The 15,761-nt window shown below is 41.4% G+C and overlaps 1 protein-coding gene across 1 annotated transcript in view; it reads right to left on the reverse strand.

The window, feature by feature from the left end:
- Positions 1 to 3,328: 3,328 nt before the first annotated feature.
- The window catches only part of LOC110170864 (E3 ubiquitin-protein ligase TRIM8-like), a 29,698-nt gene continuing 17,265 nt past the window's right edge, over positions 3,329 to 15,761 (reverse strand). The window contains exons 4-6 of the mRNA XM_020936549.2: positions 13,821 to 14,086; positions 12,753 to 12,868; positions 3,329 to 11,080 (exon numbers count right to left, since the gene is read on the reverse strand). Coding sequence (XP_020792208.2) covers positions 10,398 to 11,080; positions 12,753 to 12,868; positions 13,821 to 14,086 — 1,065 coding nt within the window. The 3' untranslated portion in view covers positions 3,329 to 10,397. The remainder of the gene's footprint in view (positions 11,081 to 12,752; positions 12,869 to 13,820; positions 14,087 to 15,761) is intronic.

Genomic DNA, 15,761 nt, shown 5'->3' on the forward strand with positions numbered 1-15,761 from the left:
AGCAGGCAGGACAGGAGCAGGAGCAGGAGCAGGAGCAGGAGCAGGACGGGAGCAGGACGGAGCAGAGGACGGGAGCAGGACGGGAGCAGGACGGGAGCAGGACAGGAGCAGGAGCAGGAGCAGGGAGCAGGAGCAGGAGCAGGACAGGAGCAGGACAGGAGCAGGACGGGAGCAGGACGGGAGCAGGACGGGAGCAGGACGGGAGCAGGACGGGAGCAGGACGGGAGCAGTGGCAGAGTGGCAGAGTGGTTAGCCCGTCTCCAGCTCAGGGACACGACCAAAGTAAAAGGGTTCGCGTTTCGTCGTTTTCTGATGTCGTTTCCTCGTCACAGACCTGGAGTCGGGTTTTGTTTCGTTCACAGATGTTTTCGGCACAAATACAACTTCTCTCGAACGGAAAACGCTCTGTTCCACCTTGTGACGTCATGGGGTGATACAGGAAATGCTCCGTCGTGTTTTTAAAGTCCAAACACCTTCACGAGAATCATTTAGATGAGGTTTATACAGTTTATGATGTGTACAGGGAAACTAGACCAGGACTAGACCAGGACTAGACCAGGACTAGACTAGACCAGACTAGACCAGGACTAAACCAGGACTAAATGAGAGCTAGACCAGGACTAGACCAGGACTAAACCAGGGCTAGACCAGGACTAAATGAGAGCTAGACCAGGACTAGACCAGGACTAAACCAGGGCTAGACCAGGACTAACCAGGACTAAACCAGGACTAAACCAGGACTAGACCAGGACTAGACCAGGATTAAACCAGGACTAGACCAGGACTAGACCAGGACTAAACCAGGACTAAACCAGGGCTAGACCAGGGCTAGACCAGGACTAGACCAGGACTAGACCAGGACTAAACCAGGACTAGACCAGGACTAGACCAGGACTAGACCAGGACTAAACCAGGACTAGACCAGGACTAGACCAGGACTAAACCAGGACTAGACCAAGACTAGACCAGGATTAAACCAGGATTAAACCAGGACTAGACCAGGACTAGACCAGGACTAAACCAGGGCTAGACCAGGGCTAGACCAGGACTAGACCAGGACTAGACCAGGACTAAACCAGGACTAGACCAGGACTAAACCAGGGCTAGACCAGGACTAAACCAGGGCTAGACCAGGACTAGACCAGGACTAAACCAGGACTAGACCAGGACTAGACCAGGACTAGACCAGGACTAGACCAGGATTAAACCAGGACTAGACCAGGACTAAACCAGGGCTAGACCAGGACTAGACCAGGACTAAACCAGGACTAGACCAGAACTAAACCAGGACTAAACCAGGACTAGACCAAGACTAGACAGGATTAAACCAGGACACCAGGACTAGACCAGGACTAAACCAGGACTAAAACCAGGACTAAACCAGGACTAACCAGGACTAAGACCAGACCAGACTAGACCAGGACTAGACCAGGATTAAACCAGGACTAAACCAGGACTAGACCAGGACTAAACCAGGACTAAACCAGGACTAGACCAGGGACTAGACCAGGACTAGACCAGGACCAGGACTAACCAGGACTAAACCAGGACTAGACCAGGACTAGACCAGGACTAGACCAGGACTAGACCAGGACTAAACCAGGACTAGACCAGGACTAGACCAGGATTAAACCAGGACTAAACCAGGACTAGACCAGGACTAAACCAGGGCTAGACCAGGGCTAGACCAGGACTAAACCAGGACTAGACCAGAACTAAACCAGGACTAAACCAGGACTAGACCAAGACTAGACCAGGATTAAACCAGGACTAAACCAGGACTAAACCAGGACTAGACCAGGACTAGACCAGGACTAAACCAGGACTAAACCAGGACTAGACCAGGACTAGACCAGGACTAAACCAGGACTAAACCAGGACGAAACCAGGACTAGACCAGGACTAGACCAGGATTAATCCAGGATTAAACCAGGACTAGACCAGGACTAAACCAGGACTAAACCAGGACTAGACCAGGACTAGACCAGGACTAAACCAGGACTAAACCAGGACTAGACCAGGACTAGACCAGGACGAAAAAAATAAATGAACCAGAACAAACCCAGGTCTAAAACAGGTCTAAACCAGGATTCAACCAAGACTACACCAGGACTGAACCGGGACCAAACCAGGTCTAAACCAGAACTCAATGAGGACTGAATTGGGACTAAGCCGGGACTGAACTACGACTAAACCAGGACTAGACCAGTACACAAAAAAAAAAAATGGACTGAACTAGGATTAAAACAGGATTCAACTAGGACTAGACCAGGGATAGACCAGGAAAAAAGGACTGAACCAGGACTAGACCAGGTCTAAGGCAGGACTGAATCAGGGCTAGACCAGATCTAGACCAGGATAAGACTAGGACTAGACCAGGACTAGACCAATGCTAGACCAACTAGGCCATGACTAGACCAGGACTGAACCAGGACTAGGCCAGGACAAAAAAAGGACTGAATCAGGACTAAACCAGGATTCAACCATGACTGAACCAGGGCTAGACCAGGACTAAGACAGGACTGAACCAGGACTCAATCAGGACTGAATCGGGACTAAACCAGGACTAGACCAGGATGAAAAAAGGACTGAACCAGGTCTAAAACAGGTCTAAACCAGAATTCAACCATCACTGAACCAGAACTAGACCAGAACTAGACCATGACTAGACCAGGATTCAACCGGGACAGAACCAGGCTTAGACCAGGTCTAAAACACATCTAAACCAGGACTAAACTAGGACCAAACCAGGACTAAACAGCACTTTCCCTGGCCCTGGAATCACCAGTCTCTCCTGAACTAAAAGTAAAAGGAGCTGTTCACTTTAAAACTACCACTGGATGACATCACAGGGTGGAACAGAGCGTTTAGAGCTTTGCAGATGTAAACAGACTCATAATAAAGATTTACTCAAACGTGTGAATGAAACAAAACACAACTCCAGCTCTGTTTTTGACGAGGAAACGACATCGGAACACGACGACTTTTCGGTTTCGGGTCCGTCGCCTGCTCGTTTCCATGGAGACGACATTGCTTTATCTGGAATGTTCCGCAGTGTGACTTTATACAGCTCTACTTTACATTTATTCAATTACGGGTGGATTAATAGCTCAAAAAATACTGTGAGTGGGGTCGCCTCTCCACAGATCTGACCTGTAACTTGGTCCGGTTTGGTCTCCGTGAAGATAGAAAGGTTTAAAGCCACACTGCGGAACATTCCAGACAAAGCAAAAAGCGTTTAATGGACCCTCTACCCTCGAGAAAAGTTCCACAACGCACCTTTACACTCACTTTAACGAGAAATCATTTTCAAGAAACCAAAACAAACTTTTCTTTCAACTTTTTATTTGGACCCTTCTCCAAATTTTCTTCCATTTCACAAAATATTTACAAAAAAATTACCTTGTTTTGTCTCGTCTCTATCCAACTTTTACCTCCTCGTCCGTCTCCTCTTCAATCGCACCATCACAAGTTTGATTTTTACAAAAACGTTAATAAAACTACGCCGCCGTCCTCCTCGGTTTCACCTTAAAACTGCCTCAATTCATTTTTTAAAGTTTTCTAATCCGAACGTCGTTGTTTCGCTTCGTGAGTCCGTTCGCAGTTTCAGCCGCCGACAAGTCCAGAGTCTTAAAATGTGCTTAACCGAAAAAGGAAGTACAATTTTAGCATCCCTCGAAACCTGTCCCGATGCTAATTTCGTGTCCGTTTTCCTTCAACCAAAGTCATTAAGCCGACGGAAATAGGGCGTCTTATTTTGAAAGGGACGCCTTGCAACAGGAAGTCCCCATTTTGTTGGAAGGGAGGAGTGCTTTCTTTCGTGGAACAAGAGGTTTTTCCAAAATCGCCTCTTAAAAATGCAAAAACTTGCTATCGTTTAGTTTCGGTTTTGTCCCGTTAACGTCCAAAGTCCAGGCGACAAAATCCCAAAACTAGGCGTCGGTTTTGTTTGAGGAAAATCGTGGAAGATCGTTTTTGTGTTCAAGCCTTTGTAAAGGAAGGAAGTGCAGAAAAAACAGAGCTTGGACGCGCCGCCGTTCTCGAAAAAAAAACGAAATCGGCCGCGTCCCGTTTCAAGTCCCGCGCTCGATTCGTCACGTGTGAGCCCCGCCCACGGAGCAGACGCAGGCTCCCGATTGGCTCTTTCCGCTCGGTAGACGTGATTGACAGGCGAGGAATCGAGGAACAACGACAACAACAACAAAACAGAAATGGGATGTGGCCGCTGCTCGTCATTACCAGATTTTGCACTTTTCCGAACTTGCTACTTGGACGAACATTATTTTTTGTTGTTTTAAACTAGAATTCTCGTATTCTAGCCTTTTTTTGCTGTTGAAAATTTGTGAAAACATTTTTAAAATTTCAAACAGATTAAAAAAAAAGATCTCTGTTTATCTTAAAGACCCTGTACTTGATTTTTTGTGTCTCTCTTGAGGTCAAAATAAGTCCGCCGTGTACTTTCTGCATCAAATTACGAAGCGTTTTACACTCTTAGGATCAGGAAGTGCACGTTGGCATGCTAGTTGTCGTAATTAAAACTCCGCTCTGGTCTCTGAAAGTTGTGAAAAGTGCTTATAAACGAAATTTTGACCACTTTACAATGAACTAGATCTGTTTTTTTGGGGTTTTTTTTTTTTACGTATTTAAGACGGTAAAAATCAAGTACAGAGTCTTTTTTTTTTCCTTTTAACAAAAATAAATTGATGCTAAAAGTGCTACGTTGCCTACAGAGGACAATTAGTGTTCTGTATTTTGAGAGTGCGCCGCCTCCTGGTGGACAAAACGCGGTAATGACGAGCGCTTCCAACTCGGCGGAGAGGGAGAGGTAAGTTCTGAGAGAGTTTTGAATCGCGCCCCTTAAGAAAAGACTGTCGGCCGTTTTTAAAAAATTAGAGATCAAAATATAAACAATACGAAAAGCAGCGATACGTTTACATGGAACTAAATAAAAAACTAAAACGGATTCGGTGAAAAAGTGCAACTATTACATCTGCAGATTAACACTACAGCGGGTTTATAGGAAGATGTTAAGGTCGTCACACACTACAGGATTTTTCGGTCTTGAACGATTTTTAAACCACAGACACGAGGAGAATCTGATCAGACTTTAAATCTCCGATCGCAAAGACACAAAGTTGTGACCGTGATCTCGTAAACTGTTTCCTGTCTACAGTAAAACGACTCGCTTTGAGACTCGTAAGTGTTCAAAAGATCAAACTCCACACTTCTTAGATTTTAGTTTAAATACAAGTCAAAATTGTGTTATTATTATTTGTGAAATGTGGTGCAAAACTTCTGATATGTGATTTTTAAAGTGTAAAAGATCAGAGATAAAGTACAGTCACTATTAGCCTGATTCATCAGACAGTTTCACTTTGTGGAAACCGTCTGACCTCGCAGCATTAGGATTCGTTCGCTCGACAGTAGGCGGGTACTTTTTAAATTTAACCAATAACGGGGATAACTGGTATATTAAGCTTTTCCCAAATAGTAGGAAGAAGGACAATAAAATTCATGATAAAATTCACTGAACATTTTATTTGTTCCGGCTTTAAATCTTCAATCTCGGGAATCGTTGCCAACACAGAATGTCTGGCTCTTCGCTGATTGGCTGTTGTCTTATTTTGAAAGGTTTAGGTTAATTTGCAGGTCAAGTCCAAACTGAAAACCTTAGAACAAGAAAGTCAAATTTTTGTGTTTTGTGGAAGCCGTTTTGAAAGAATTTAAAGACTTAGAATTTAAAGACATTTTGAAATTTTGAAAAAAGTCAACAATTTTAAGACCTGGTTGATTTAAATTTCTTTTACCAACGCAAGTCTGAAGCTAAGAGAGTTCAACGTCGTCTTATTTTGAAAGGTTTAGGTTAATTTGCAGGTCATAAGTTCATATATTAAGTCCAAACTGAAAACCTTCGAACAAGAAAGTCATATTTTTGCTTTTTGTGGAAACCATTTTGGAAGAATTTAAAGACTTGGTTTGTTTGTTTTAGTTCTTTAACTAAGCCTGAAGCTAAAAGAGTTAAAAGTTGTCTTATTTTGAAAGGTTTAGGTTAATTTGTTCATTTATTAACCCAAGTCTTTATCTAAAATTAACCTGTAAAAAAATTTAAAGTCTTACAGCAAGAAAGTAAAATTTTTGTGTTTTGTGGAAGCCATTTTGAAAATTTGAAAAGCGTCAGCCATTTAAGAATCAATTGATTTGAAAGTCTGAAAGTTAAGAGTTCAACGTCGTCTTATTTTGAAAGGTTTAGGTTAATTTGCAGGTCATAAGTTCATATATTAAGTCCAAACTGAAAACCTTACAACAAGAAAGTCAAATTTTTTGTGTTTCGTGGAAACCATTTTGAAATTTTGAAACACTTCGACAATTTTAAGATTTAAATTTCTTTTACCAGCGCAAGTCTGAAGTTAAAATTGAGTTCAAAGCTGTCTTATTTTGAAAGGTTAGGTTGATTTGCAAATTTTTAAGTGGAAAGTGAACAACAAATTCCAATTTTTTACTTCACGAGAGGCGAATAATAAAGTTTTCTTCTTATTTTCGCCGTATCCTGAGTTTGTATTTTGCGTCTTTGCGTCCGTCACTCCGTCTGACGCTCTGTTTTATCGGCTTTTATCGTTGCGTTGCTGATGTTTAGTGGTTTCTCAAGTTCACGCCTCCCTGAACTCGCGGAAAAGCAAAATCGTCGCCAAAATCCGACAAATTCTCCTGTAGTGTGCGACGGCTTTTGCGTACACGGGAGGGCATCTGACACACCGTAGAACGTCCATGTAAACGTATCGCTCGTATTCCTCAAACGTAACAATGGAACGACAAATGACAAATATATATTACGAACCAAACGCTAACTTTTAAATCTCTATCTGCTTTTTTTAAAATTATAAATAAAAATAAATGCTTCTCGGCCTTACAGTGTCTGATCCAACCTCGTGCCAAAGGGAATCTAAACATTTAATATGACATTAATAATAATAATAATAATAAAACAACGATGACAGAATATTAGAACGTAGAGTGAAGAGTTGTACCCTGCCCCCGAAGTCCAGACGTGTCGTTACAATGGTGCCGATACAGTCTCGCGTGTGCTGTTTTTATTTGGTGTTTTTAAACGTCAACAGATGCAAAAATGTAGTTAGTTTATGTTTCTTTTTCTGGAAACCGTTTGGAAATTCTGCAAAACGTTAAGAATTTAAGACTTGGTGGGTTTCAGTTTCTTTTATCAACCCAAGTCTGAAGCTAAGAGAGTTAAAAGTTGTCTTATTTTGAAAAGTTTAGGTTAATTTGCAGGTCTTAAGTTCATATATTAAGCCCAAATTGAAACAAAAAAGTCAAATTTTTGGGTTTTGTGGAAGCCATTTTGAAAGAATTTAAGACTTGGTGGGTTTCAATTACTTTTACCAACCCAAGTCTGAAGCTAGAAGAGTTCAACACTGTTTTATTTTGAAAGTTTTAGGTTAATTTGTTCATATATTAAGCCCAAACTGAAACAAGAAAGTCAAATTTTTGTGTTTTGTAGAAGATATTTGGAAATTTTGAGAAACGAAATTTCAGACCTGTTTCTTTTTTTGTGTGTTTGTTTGTTTGTTTACGTCAGTTTCTTTAACCAAGTCTGAAGCTAAAAGAGTTAAAAGTTGTCTTATTTTGAAAGGTTTAGGTTAATTTGCAGGTCTTAAGTTCATATATTAAGCCTAAACTGAAATAAAAAAGTCACATTTTTGTGTTTTGTGGAAGTCATTTTGAAAGAATTTAAGACTTGGTGGGTTTCAATTACTTTTACCAACCCAAGTCTGAAGTTAAAAGAATTCAACACTGTTTTATTTTGAAAGGTTTAGGTTGACTTGTTCATAGATTAAGCCCAAACTGAAACAAAAAAAGGCAAATTTTTGTGTTTTGTGGGAGCCGTTTTGAAAGAATTTGAAAACTTGGTTTCTTTGATTCAGTTTCTTTAACCAAGCCTGAAGCTAAAAGAGTTAAACGTTGTCTTATTTTGAAAGGTTAGCTAAATTTGCAGGTGCATAACTTTGTATATTTTCTATTTTTTTAAACTGATATTACACCAAGTCTCTACATGAAGAGCAACAAATTTAAAGTTTTGTGTATTGTGGAAGGCGTTTTGAAATTTTGAAAAACAAAATTTAAGACAATTTAAGATTATTAAAGACTGTCCATTTATTTCAGTTTCTTTAACAAAGTCTCAAGTTAAAAGTTGTCTTATTTTGAAAGCCAAACTGAAAAGCCTTACAATAAGAAAGTAAAATTTTTGTAGAAACCATTTTAAAATTTTGAAAAACAAAATTTAAGACTTGGTTTGTTTTGCATTTCAATTTCTAAAAGAATTAAAAGTTATCTTATTTTGAAATATTAGGTTAATTTGCAGGTCTAAATAAAAAACGACCAACAAATTAAAATGTTTGTGTTTTGTGGAAGCCATTTAAATTTAAAAAAATATATATTTTCATTTGCATCAAAGCAAGTCTGAAGCTAGAAGAGGAAGGTTTGTGTTTTGGAAGTTGTATTTTGATAAACTGAATTTGCGCGTCATGCATAAATTCAAATTTTCTGTTTATTCCAACTGATATGAACTCAAATCTAAAATATCTAAAATGAAATGGTCTAAACTGAAATTGGAAAAGAAATTAAAATTTTTATATTGTTTTGTGACCATTTTGAAATTTTGAGGGTTTTTTTGTAAATAAGGGAATACCAGCGCTGAAACTTGGTAACAAATCTATAATTGGATGTTTTAAGTTGGACATTTTACAATTTTATAAACTCTAATTATCATTGCGTTTTTGAAATTTCAAAACTAATTTGTAAAGCTTTGAAAAGAAAATATTAAACTCTGCTTCTTTATTTATTTGAGCTTGTACCAACTGTTACTGGGCTGAAAAATACTTGTTATCATTTTATTTTGAAAGAGTCATTTTTAGAAGGGAATGTTTAGAAAAAAGGGCTAAAAATTCAAAATTATCTGGAGGATTACTCAAACCCACCCAGACGCAGGCAGAACACGCAAACTACACATTTTTCCATGTAAACTTAAGTATTTTAAGTACTCAAACTTAGTGCTGCAGATTTCATTTTCAAGTGCATAGGTCAAAAAGGGCAGCCTGTTAATCCAATGCATATGTTCAAAGGTCAAAGGTCAAAGGTTTTTTTTTTTTTTGTTTTTTTTTTTGCAGAAGTGCTCGTTGCATAATTTTTTTTTAAAAAGTCAGTGTGGAAATCGTTTACCAGATCATAAAATCACTACATTTTGTCTGTTGACGTTTTGTTTTCTGCAAAAATCAAATATCTACACAAGCTGAAATCACTTGAATTCAGAATCATGAATTTGACTTTTGTGTTATTTTTTTATTAAACATTGATTTTTTAAATTTTTTTTTTGTATTTTTGTATTTCAAAGTGGTTTCAAGATGTTTATACTTAATTTAAGACACATTTATTGAACAGTAAATTAATTTTAAGTGTTATTTTTTTTTTTTTTTTTACAATTTTTATTTAAAAAAGAGAATTCAGGTTAATAACAATTTCTATTTTTTTCTTGTTTCTTAATCACAAACAGACCTGGAGTTGTGTTTTGTTTCTGAGTTCTTCTCTCAAACTGAAAACGCTATGCTCCACTTTGTGATGTCATTACGTAATGATACAGGAAGTGCTCCAGTGTGTTTTTAAACTCCACACACCTTCATTAGAATCATTCGGATGATTTTCGCTCGGGAATTCGACCGAAAATCAATCGCTTCATGACATCACAAGGTGAACAGAGGGTTGTGTTTTTCATTCAGACTGAAAACGCTTTGCTCCACCTTGTGATGTCATCATGTGGTCATACAGGAAGTGCTCCAGTGTGTTTTTAAACTCCACGCACCTTCCCTAGAATCATTCGGATGATTTTCACTCGGGAATTCGACCGAAAAACGACCCCTTCATGACGTCACAAGGTGGAACAGAGCGTTGTGTTTTTCTTTCAAACTCAAAATGCTCTGTTCCACTTTGTGATGTCATTATGTAATGGTACAGGAAGTGCTCCAGTGTGTTTTTAAACTCCATGCAAGCTTCACTAGAATCATTCAGATGATTTTCGCTCGGGAATTTGACCGAAAACGACCACTTCATGACATCACAAGGTGCAACTGAGTGTTTTGGGGTTTGGAGATGTAGACAGACGAAAAATAAATTAAAGAAAACACAACTCCAGGTCTGTTTTTGTGGAGGAAACAACATTATAAGAGTAAATTTTGAGTAACATAACACCTTTAAGTAATTCCGAAGTGAAAAACTAAATTGTGAGAACTCAAAATAATCTCGTCCGCACGACTCAAATCTGTTAAAATTCCGAATTCAAGTGATTTCAGCTCAGACATATTGAGTTTCCGCAGCGCCGCGCCCGGTCTGTGTTAACTGGTGACGTAGTGTTTGGTGGATGGTTGTCCGTAGAGACCGTAGAAGTCGGCGTGTCTGTGGGTTTGCGAAGCGTCGATCCAATCTCGTACGGCCAGTCCCTGCATGGTGGGCCCCCCGGAGGCCAGACCGGGCGGCGGCGGCGGAGGGGGGTAATCCTGCGCGCTCACCCAGGGAAACGAGCCCGATCTGGGGTACGGAGGGTGCCCGCGGTGCCCCGAAACCGACGGGACACCGGAGCAGTAGCAGTTATCCATGGTGCAAACTAGAATCTTGCGGCCGCCGTACTGGGGCAGCTGCGACGCGTGCGACGACCCGCCCCCGCCGCCGCTGCTGCCCGGGAAGTGGGAGGAGCTAAAGACGGATCCCGAGTGGTGATTGGACGAGGAGGTGGCGGAGTCGTTGATGCAGGGCGGGGCCAGGGGAGGCTGCTGCGGCTGATTGGTGGACTGGCCCTCGCCGGAAGAGGAGGTGCCCAGGTACGGCTGCTTGGGCGCGGAGGAGGAGGAGGAGGACGACGACGAGTCTTTGTAGCTGGTTTTGTTGGAGGAAGAGGAGGACGCAGAGGAGGATTCCGGGAAGGCGGATGAGTGTTTGCGCTTTTCGGCCGATCCGGAGCCGTGGCCGCTGGGGAACGCCGCGACGGACTGAAGGAACGCCGAGGGAGGGGTCAGGGGGGCTGCAGAGAGACAGAGACATACAGTGAGATAAAGACAGAAGAATAGAACTGTAAGAATCTGTGTGTCATTCGTTCATTCGTTTTTCAAAATAAAACCAAAAATAAGAAAACAAAAACTATTTTCTTCATTATTTGTCTCTAAAACCAAAATGAAAAAACAGATAATGATTTGTTTTTTCAGTTTTCGATTTTGTGTTTAAATAAAAAATGGAAAAAACTGAACCAGGACTAAACCAGGTCCGGGACCAAACAGGAACCAGACTGGGACTGAGACCAGGACTTAGACTTAGACTTAGTTTAACTGTGCAAATAACTGAAAGGTTTTCATTCCGCACTCTTCTCTCCAATTTATGTCTCTCTTTTTTAATTTTAATCTTCATGATTATTTATGTTTCGATTTGTTTTTATTATGATTTTAATGTATTTCTTATTCTGTAAAGCACTTTGAATTACTTTGTGTACGAATTGTGCTGTACAAATAAACTTGCCTTGCCTTAAACCAGGACAGAGGCCGGGACCAGACCAGGACGGAATCCGAGATCAGACCAGGACCAGACGTGATTGAGACCGGGACCGAGACTGCGACCGAGACCGGGACTGACACCGGGACCAGACCACGACTGAGACCAGACCAGGACCAGACCGGGACTGAGACTGGGACCGAGACCAGGACAGAGAACGGGACCGAGACTGCGACTGCGACTGAGACCGACACCAGGACCAGGACCAAGACCAAGACCGGGACCAGATCGGGACTGAGACTGCGACTGAGACCGACACCGGGACCAGACCGGGACCAGACCACGACTAAGACCAGACCAGGACCAGACCGGGACTGAAAACGGTTTAGTCCTGTTTTAATCCGTTATCCCTTTTTTCCATTTTTCATTTAAACACAAAATCGAAAACTGAAAAAACGAATCGTTATCCGTTTTTTCATTTTGGTTTTGGAGACAAATAATGAAGAAAACTGTTATTTTATCATCATTTACCATCACCTTCACCTTTCACTATTTTTCAATTCCGTTGGGAAGAGAAACAGTTTGAACGGAGGTTTGAGTCACACACATCTGATTCACTTTTGTATTTATGAAGTTCACAAACACATTTCTGGAGTCGTTTTCCGCCGTTTGGATCCAACAACCACAACAATTAACGATGTCCGAATCCCAAAACTAAAACATGACAATATCAGAACCAGAAACAAAAGTGATATGGTTCAAAAGACTTGAAAAGATCGACTTTGACAATAGACACATCCCACTGGGAAAACAAACACGGAGGTTTGATGCTCACTTTTTCGAAAAATCCTTCCCGGTCTGAATTGCGCGATGACCAGAAGTCCGAGATTCTTGATGCGTGTATCAGAGCGAGCGGAGGTAAAGCGCGGCCGGAGCGAACGATTAACAAGCTGTTTTTTAAGACAAATGAAGGATTTTGAGGTAAAAATCGGCACAAAATCCGACACTTTGAAATTTGAAAATCCTTTCTCGGCCAAAGGGATTTTTTTCGCTGAAGTACCAGTGAGAGTCTCTACGTCAACTCAAGTCAGCAACAAGCAGCAGCACCCTCCATTTATTTTAAAAGATCCAAGCTTATAACTTCCAAATATTAACATAAACTAACTGGTCACATGGTTTTGGTTCTAAAAGTTGGTCAGAGCTGCACTCACTTTCCAGTGTTCTGCGGAGGCTCTTCTCTCTCTTGGAAATCTCAGACAGGAACAGTTTGGAGTTGAGGTTTCCAACTTTGTACGGAGGAAGAGTGGAGCCAACACACGCCTGAGACCTGAAACACGAGCAGGAGAACATGTGAGGAACCAGGTCTGAACCAGGACTAAACCAGGACTAAACCAGGACTAAACCAGGACTAAACCCGAACTTAAACCAGGACTATAAAAAGCACTAAACCAGGACTAAACCAGGACTAAAACCAGGACTAAAACCAGGACTAAACCAGGACTAAAAACTAGGACTAAACCAGGACTAAAACAAGGACTAAAACCAGGACTAAACCCGAACTTAAACCAGGACTATAAAAAGCACTAAACCAGGACTAAACCAGGACAAAACCAGGACTAAAACCAGGACTAAACCCGAACTTAAACCAGGACTATAAAAAGCACTAAACCAGGACTAAACCAGGACTAAAAATGAAGGACTAAACCCAGGTCTAAACCAGGACTTAAACCAGGACTGAACAAGACCTAAGACAGGACTAAAATAGTACTAAACAAGAACTAAACCAGGAGTACACCAAGTCTGAACCAGGACTAAAACCAGGATTAAACCAGGACTAAAATCAGGACTGAAAACAGGACTGAACCAAGACTTAGACCAGGACTGAATGAGGACTAAACCAGGACTGAACCAGGACTAAACCAGAACTCAACGTGACCTAATCCAGGTCTGAACCAGGACTAAAACCAGTTCTGAAACAGGACTGAAACCAGGTCTAAACCCGGACTGAACCAGGACTGAAACCAGGTCTAAACCAGGTCTAAACCAGGTCTAAATCAGGACTAAATCAGGACTAAACCAGGACTGAATCAGGACTAAACCAGGACTAAAACAGGTCTGAACCATTACTAAACCAGGACTAAACATAAACTAATCCAAGTCTGAACTAGGACTAAACCAGGACTAAAACCAGTTGTGAGACAAAACCGAAACCAGGTCTAGACCAGGACTAAACCAGGACTAAACCAGGACTAAACCAGGACTAAACCCGGAGCACTGACCTGTCTGTGAGGATCTTGACGGGTTTGGTGTTCTTCATGAAGCTCAGTTGTTCTGATTTCTCGAACACCGTGTTGATGGAGCTGATGAGCTTCTGGGCCTCGTGTCTCTGCTCCCCCAGGGCCAGGACCTGAGCCGAGTTCTCCTGACAGAACCTGGACTGGGCCCGGTCCAAGGCCTCCAGAGTCCGGACCAGATCCTCCTCCAGGACCTGGTGCATCCTCTGGTACTGCAGACGCACCTCCTCCTTCAGCTCGCACACACGGTCCTGCAGGGGGCGCCACAGAGACCAGGGTGAGTGTGGGAGAGTCAGATGCCCTCCCAGGATTCTGTTCTATCCCTGTGTGTCAGATGCCCTCCCATGAACCGCATGTGGCTCTTTCACCCTTTTGTTGTGGCTCACTGTTAATCTGATTCATCAGCCGGTTTCACTTTCGCTGCATTAGGATTCGTTCACTCGACAGGAGGCGGGAACTTTTTTTTATTTAACCAATCGCTGCTGTTTGGTCGTGACTTTTGTAAAGCACCAAATCCCGTAGGAAGAAGGACAATAACGTCTTTCCCCTTGATAAAATTCACCAAACATTCTTTTTGTTCTTTAAATCCTCGGGATCTGGGGAATCGTCACCAACACAGATAATATCTGTCTTCTTCTACGTTCATCTCGACGTTTGTTTTCTGTTGTGTTGTTCCACAAAAGGGACACAGACGCCACGAGTTTGACGTCATGACTTCACAGCTCACAGCTGATTGGCTGGTGCGCCGTCTACAACTTCTGGGGTTTGTGCAAACCGTCTAGTGCAGACATGTCAAACTCAGGCACAGGGGCCAAATTTGGTTCATGATATAATTATATTTGGCCCGTGAGATCATATCAAACATGTATTAGAGCAGACAGACTATAGAGACATTATTTATTTTATTTATTTAAAATGTTGTTATTATTTTATATTCTGTTTGTTCTGGATTCAATGTTTAATTTTATTTTAAAAAGAAAAGGTTTAACATTCACATTACAGGTCTCGAAAGAAGAGAAAACAAACAGATGTTGCTGAAATTTTTCAATAAATATTTAGTTTGGCCCACGACTTGGTCCAAGTTTTTCACTTTGAACCTCTGAGTTTGAGTTTGACACGTCTGATCTAGTTTGTTCTGAATCCTGATCTGGTCACTGGAGAGAAATTAAATTAAGCGAAAGCACTTGGTGCCAGTCTGACTTTGGAAAATAAATCCTGAGTATTTAATTACAATGTATTTTTATTTTAGTTTGCTCATTTGCTCATTAGATATGGAAATCTTGTAACATGAAAATTAAACATTTTTAATATTTTTGTTGCTCAAAATAAGCATCAAAGCACCGATGTGCGACGCCCGGCACAGATCTACAGCCCGGACTCACCGGCACCAACACCAGCAGAACAATTATTGAGCTTTTTTCGGTCGTAAACGATGACCTCTGACCCACGAAAAGAAAAGTTTCTGAAGAAAACAGAACGTTTAATGCCACATGGGCAGATTCACGCTCCAGAACACGAGATAAAACGATGCTGGAACACAGAAGCAGACGTGTTTTTGGTTCACTGCGGTTGGATAATTTAAGTTTGGATTTTTATTTCCCACGAGGACGACTCCAATAGAGACCGAGGATTTAATTTGAAATGAGCATCAACCGAGTGACTTTTTTTCGGGTTCAAAATGTTTACCGTGTTCTGTGCAGCGTTTCATCGATTCATAAATGTAACACACTTTAGTCTTTTACACAGAGCCACAGGTAAAACATTTTAGAGTCGAAAAGTGTTTTGTGGCTCCGGGTGTTTTTCTTTTCTGTGGGAGTCGCTCCAAACGGCTCTGAGTGTTTAAGGTCACAGATCCCTGTCCCTATATACACAGTGTTGGGAAGGTGACTTTTAAAATGTAATCCCCTACAGATTACAGATTACATA

Source organism: Boleophthalmus pectinirostris, unplaced genomic scaffold (assembly GCF_026225935.1).
Source record: "Boleophthalmus pectinirostris isolate CB_2022bp ecotype Guang Dong unplaced genomic scaffold, ASM2622593v1 HiC_scaffold_14, whole genome shotgun sequence".
NCBI lineage: Eukaryota > Metazoa > Chordata > Actinopteri > Gobiiformes > Gobiidae > Boleophthalmus > Boleophthalmus pectinirostris.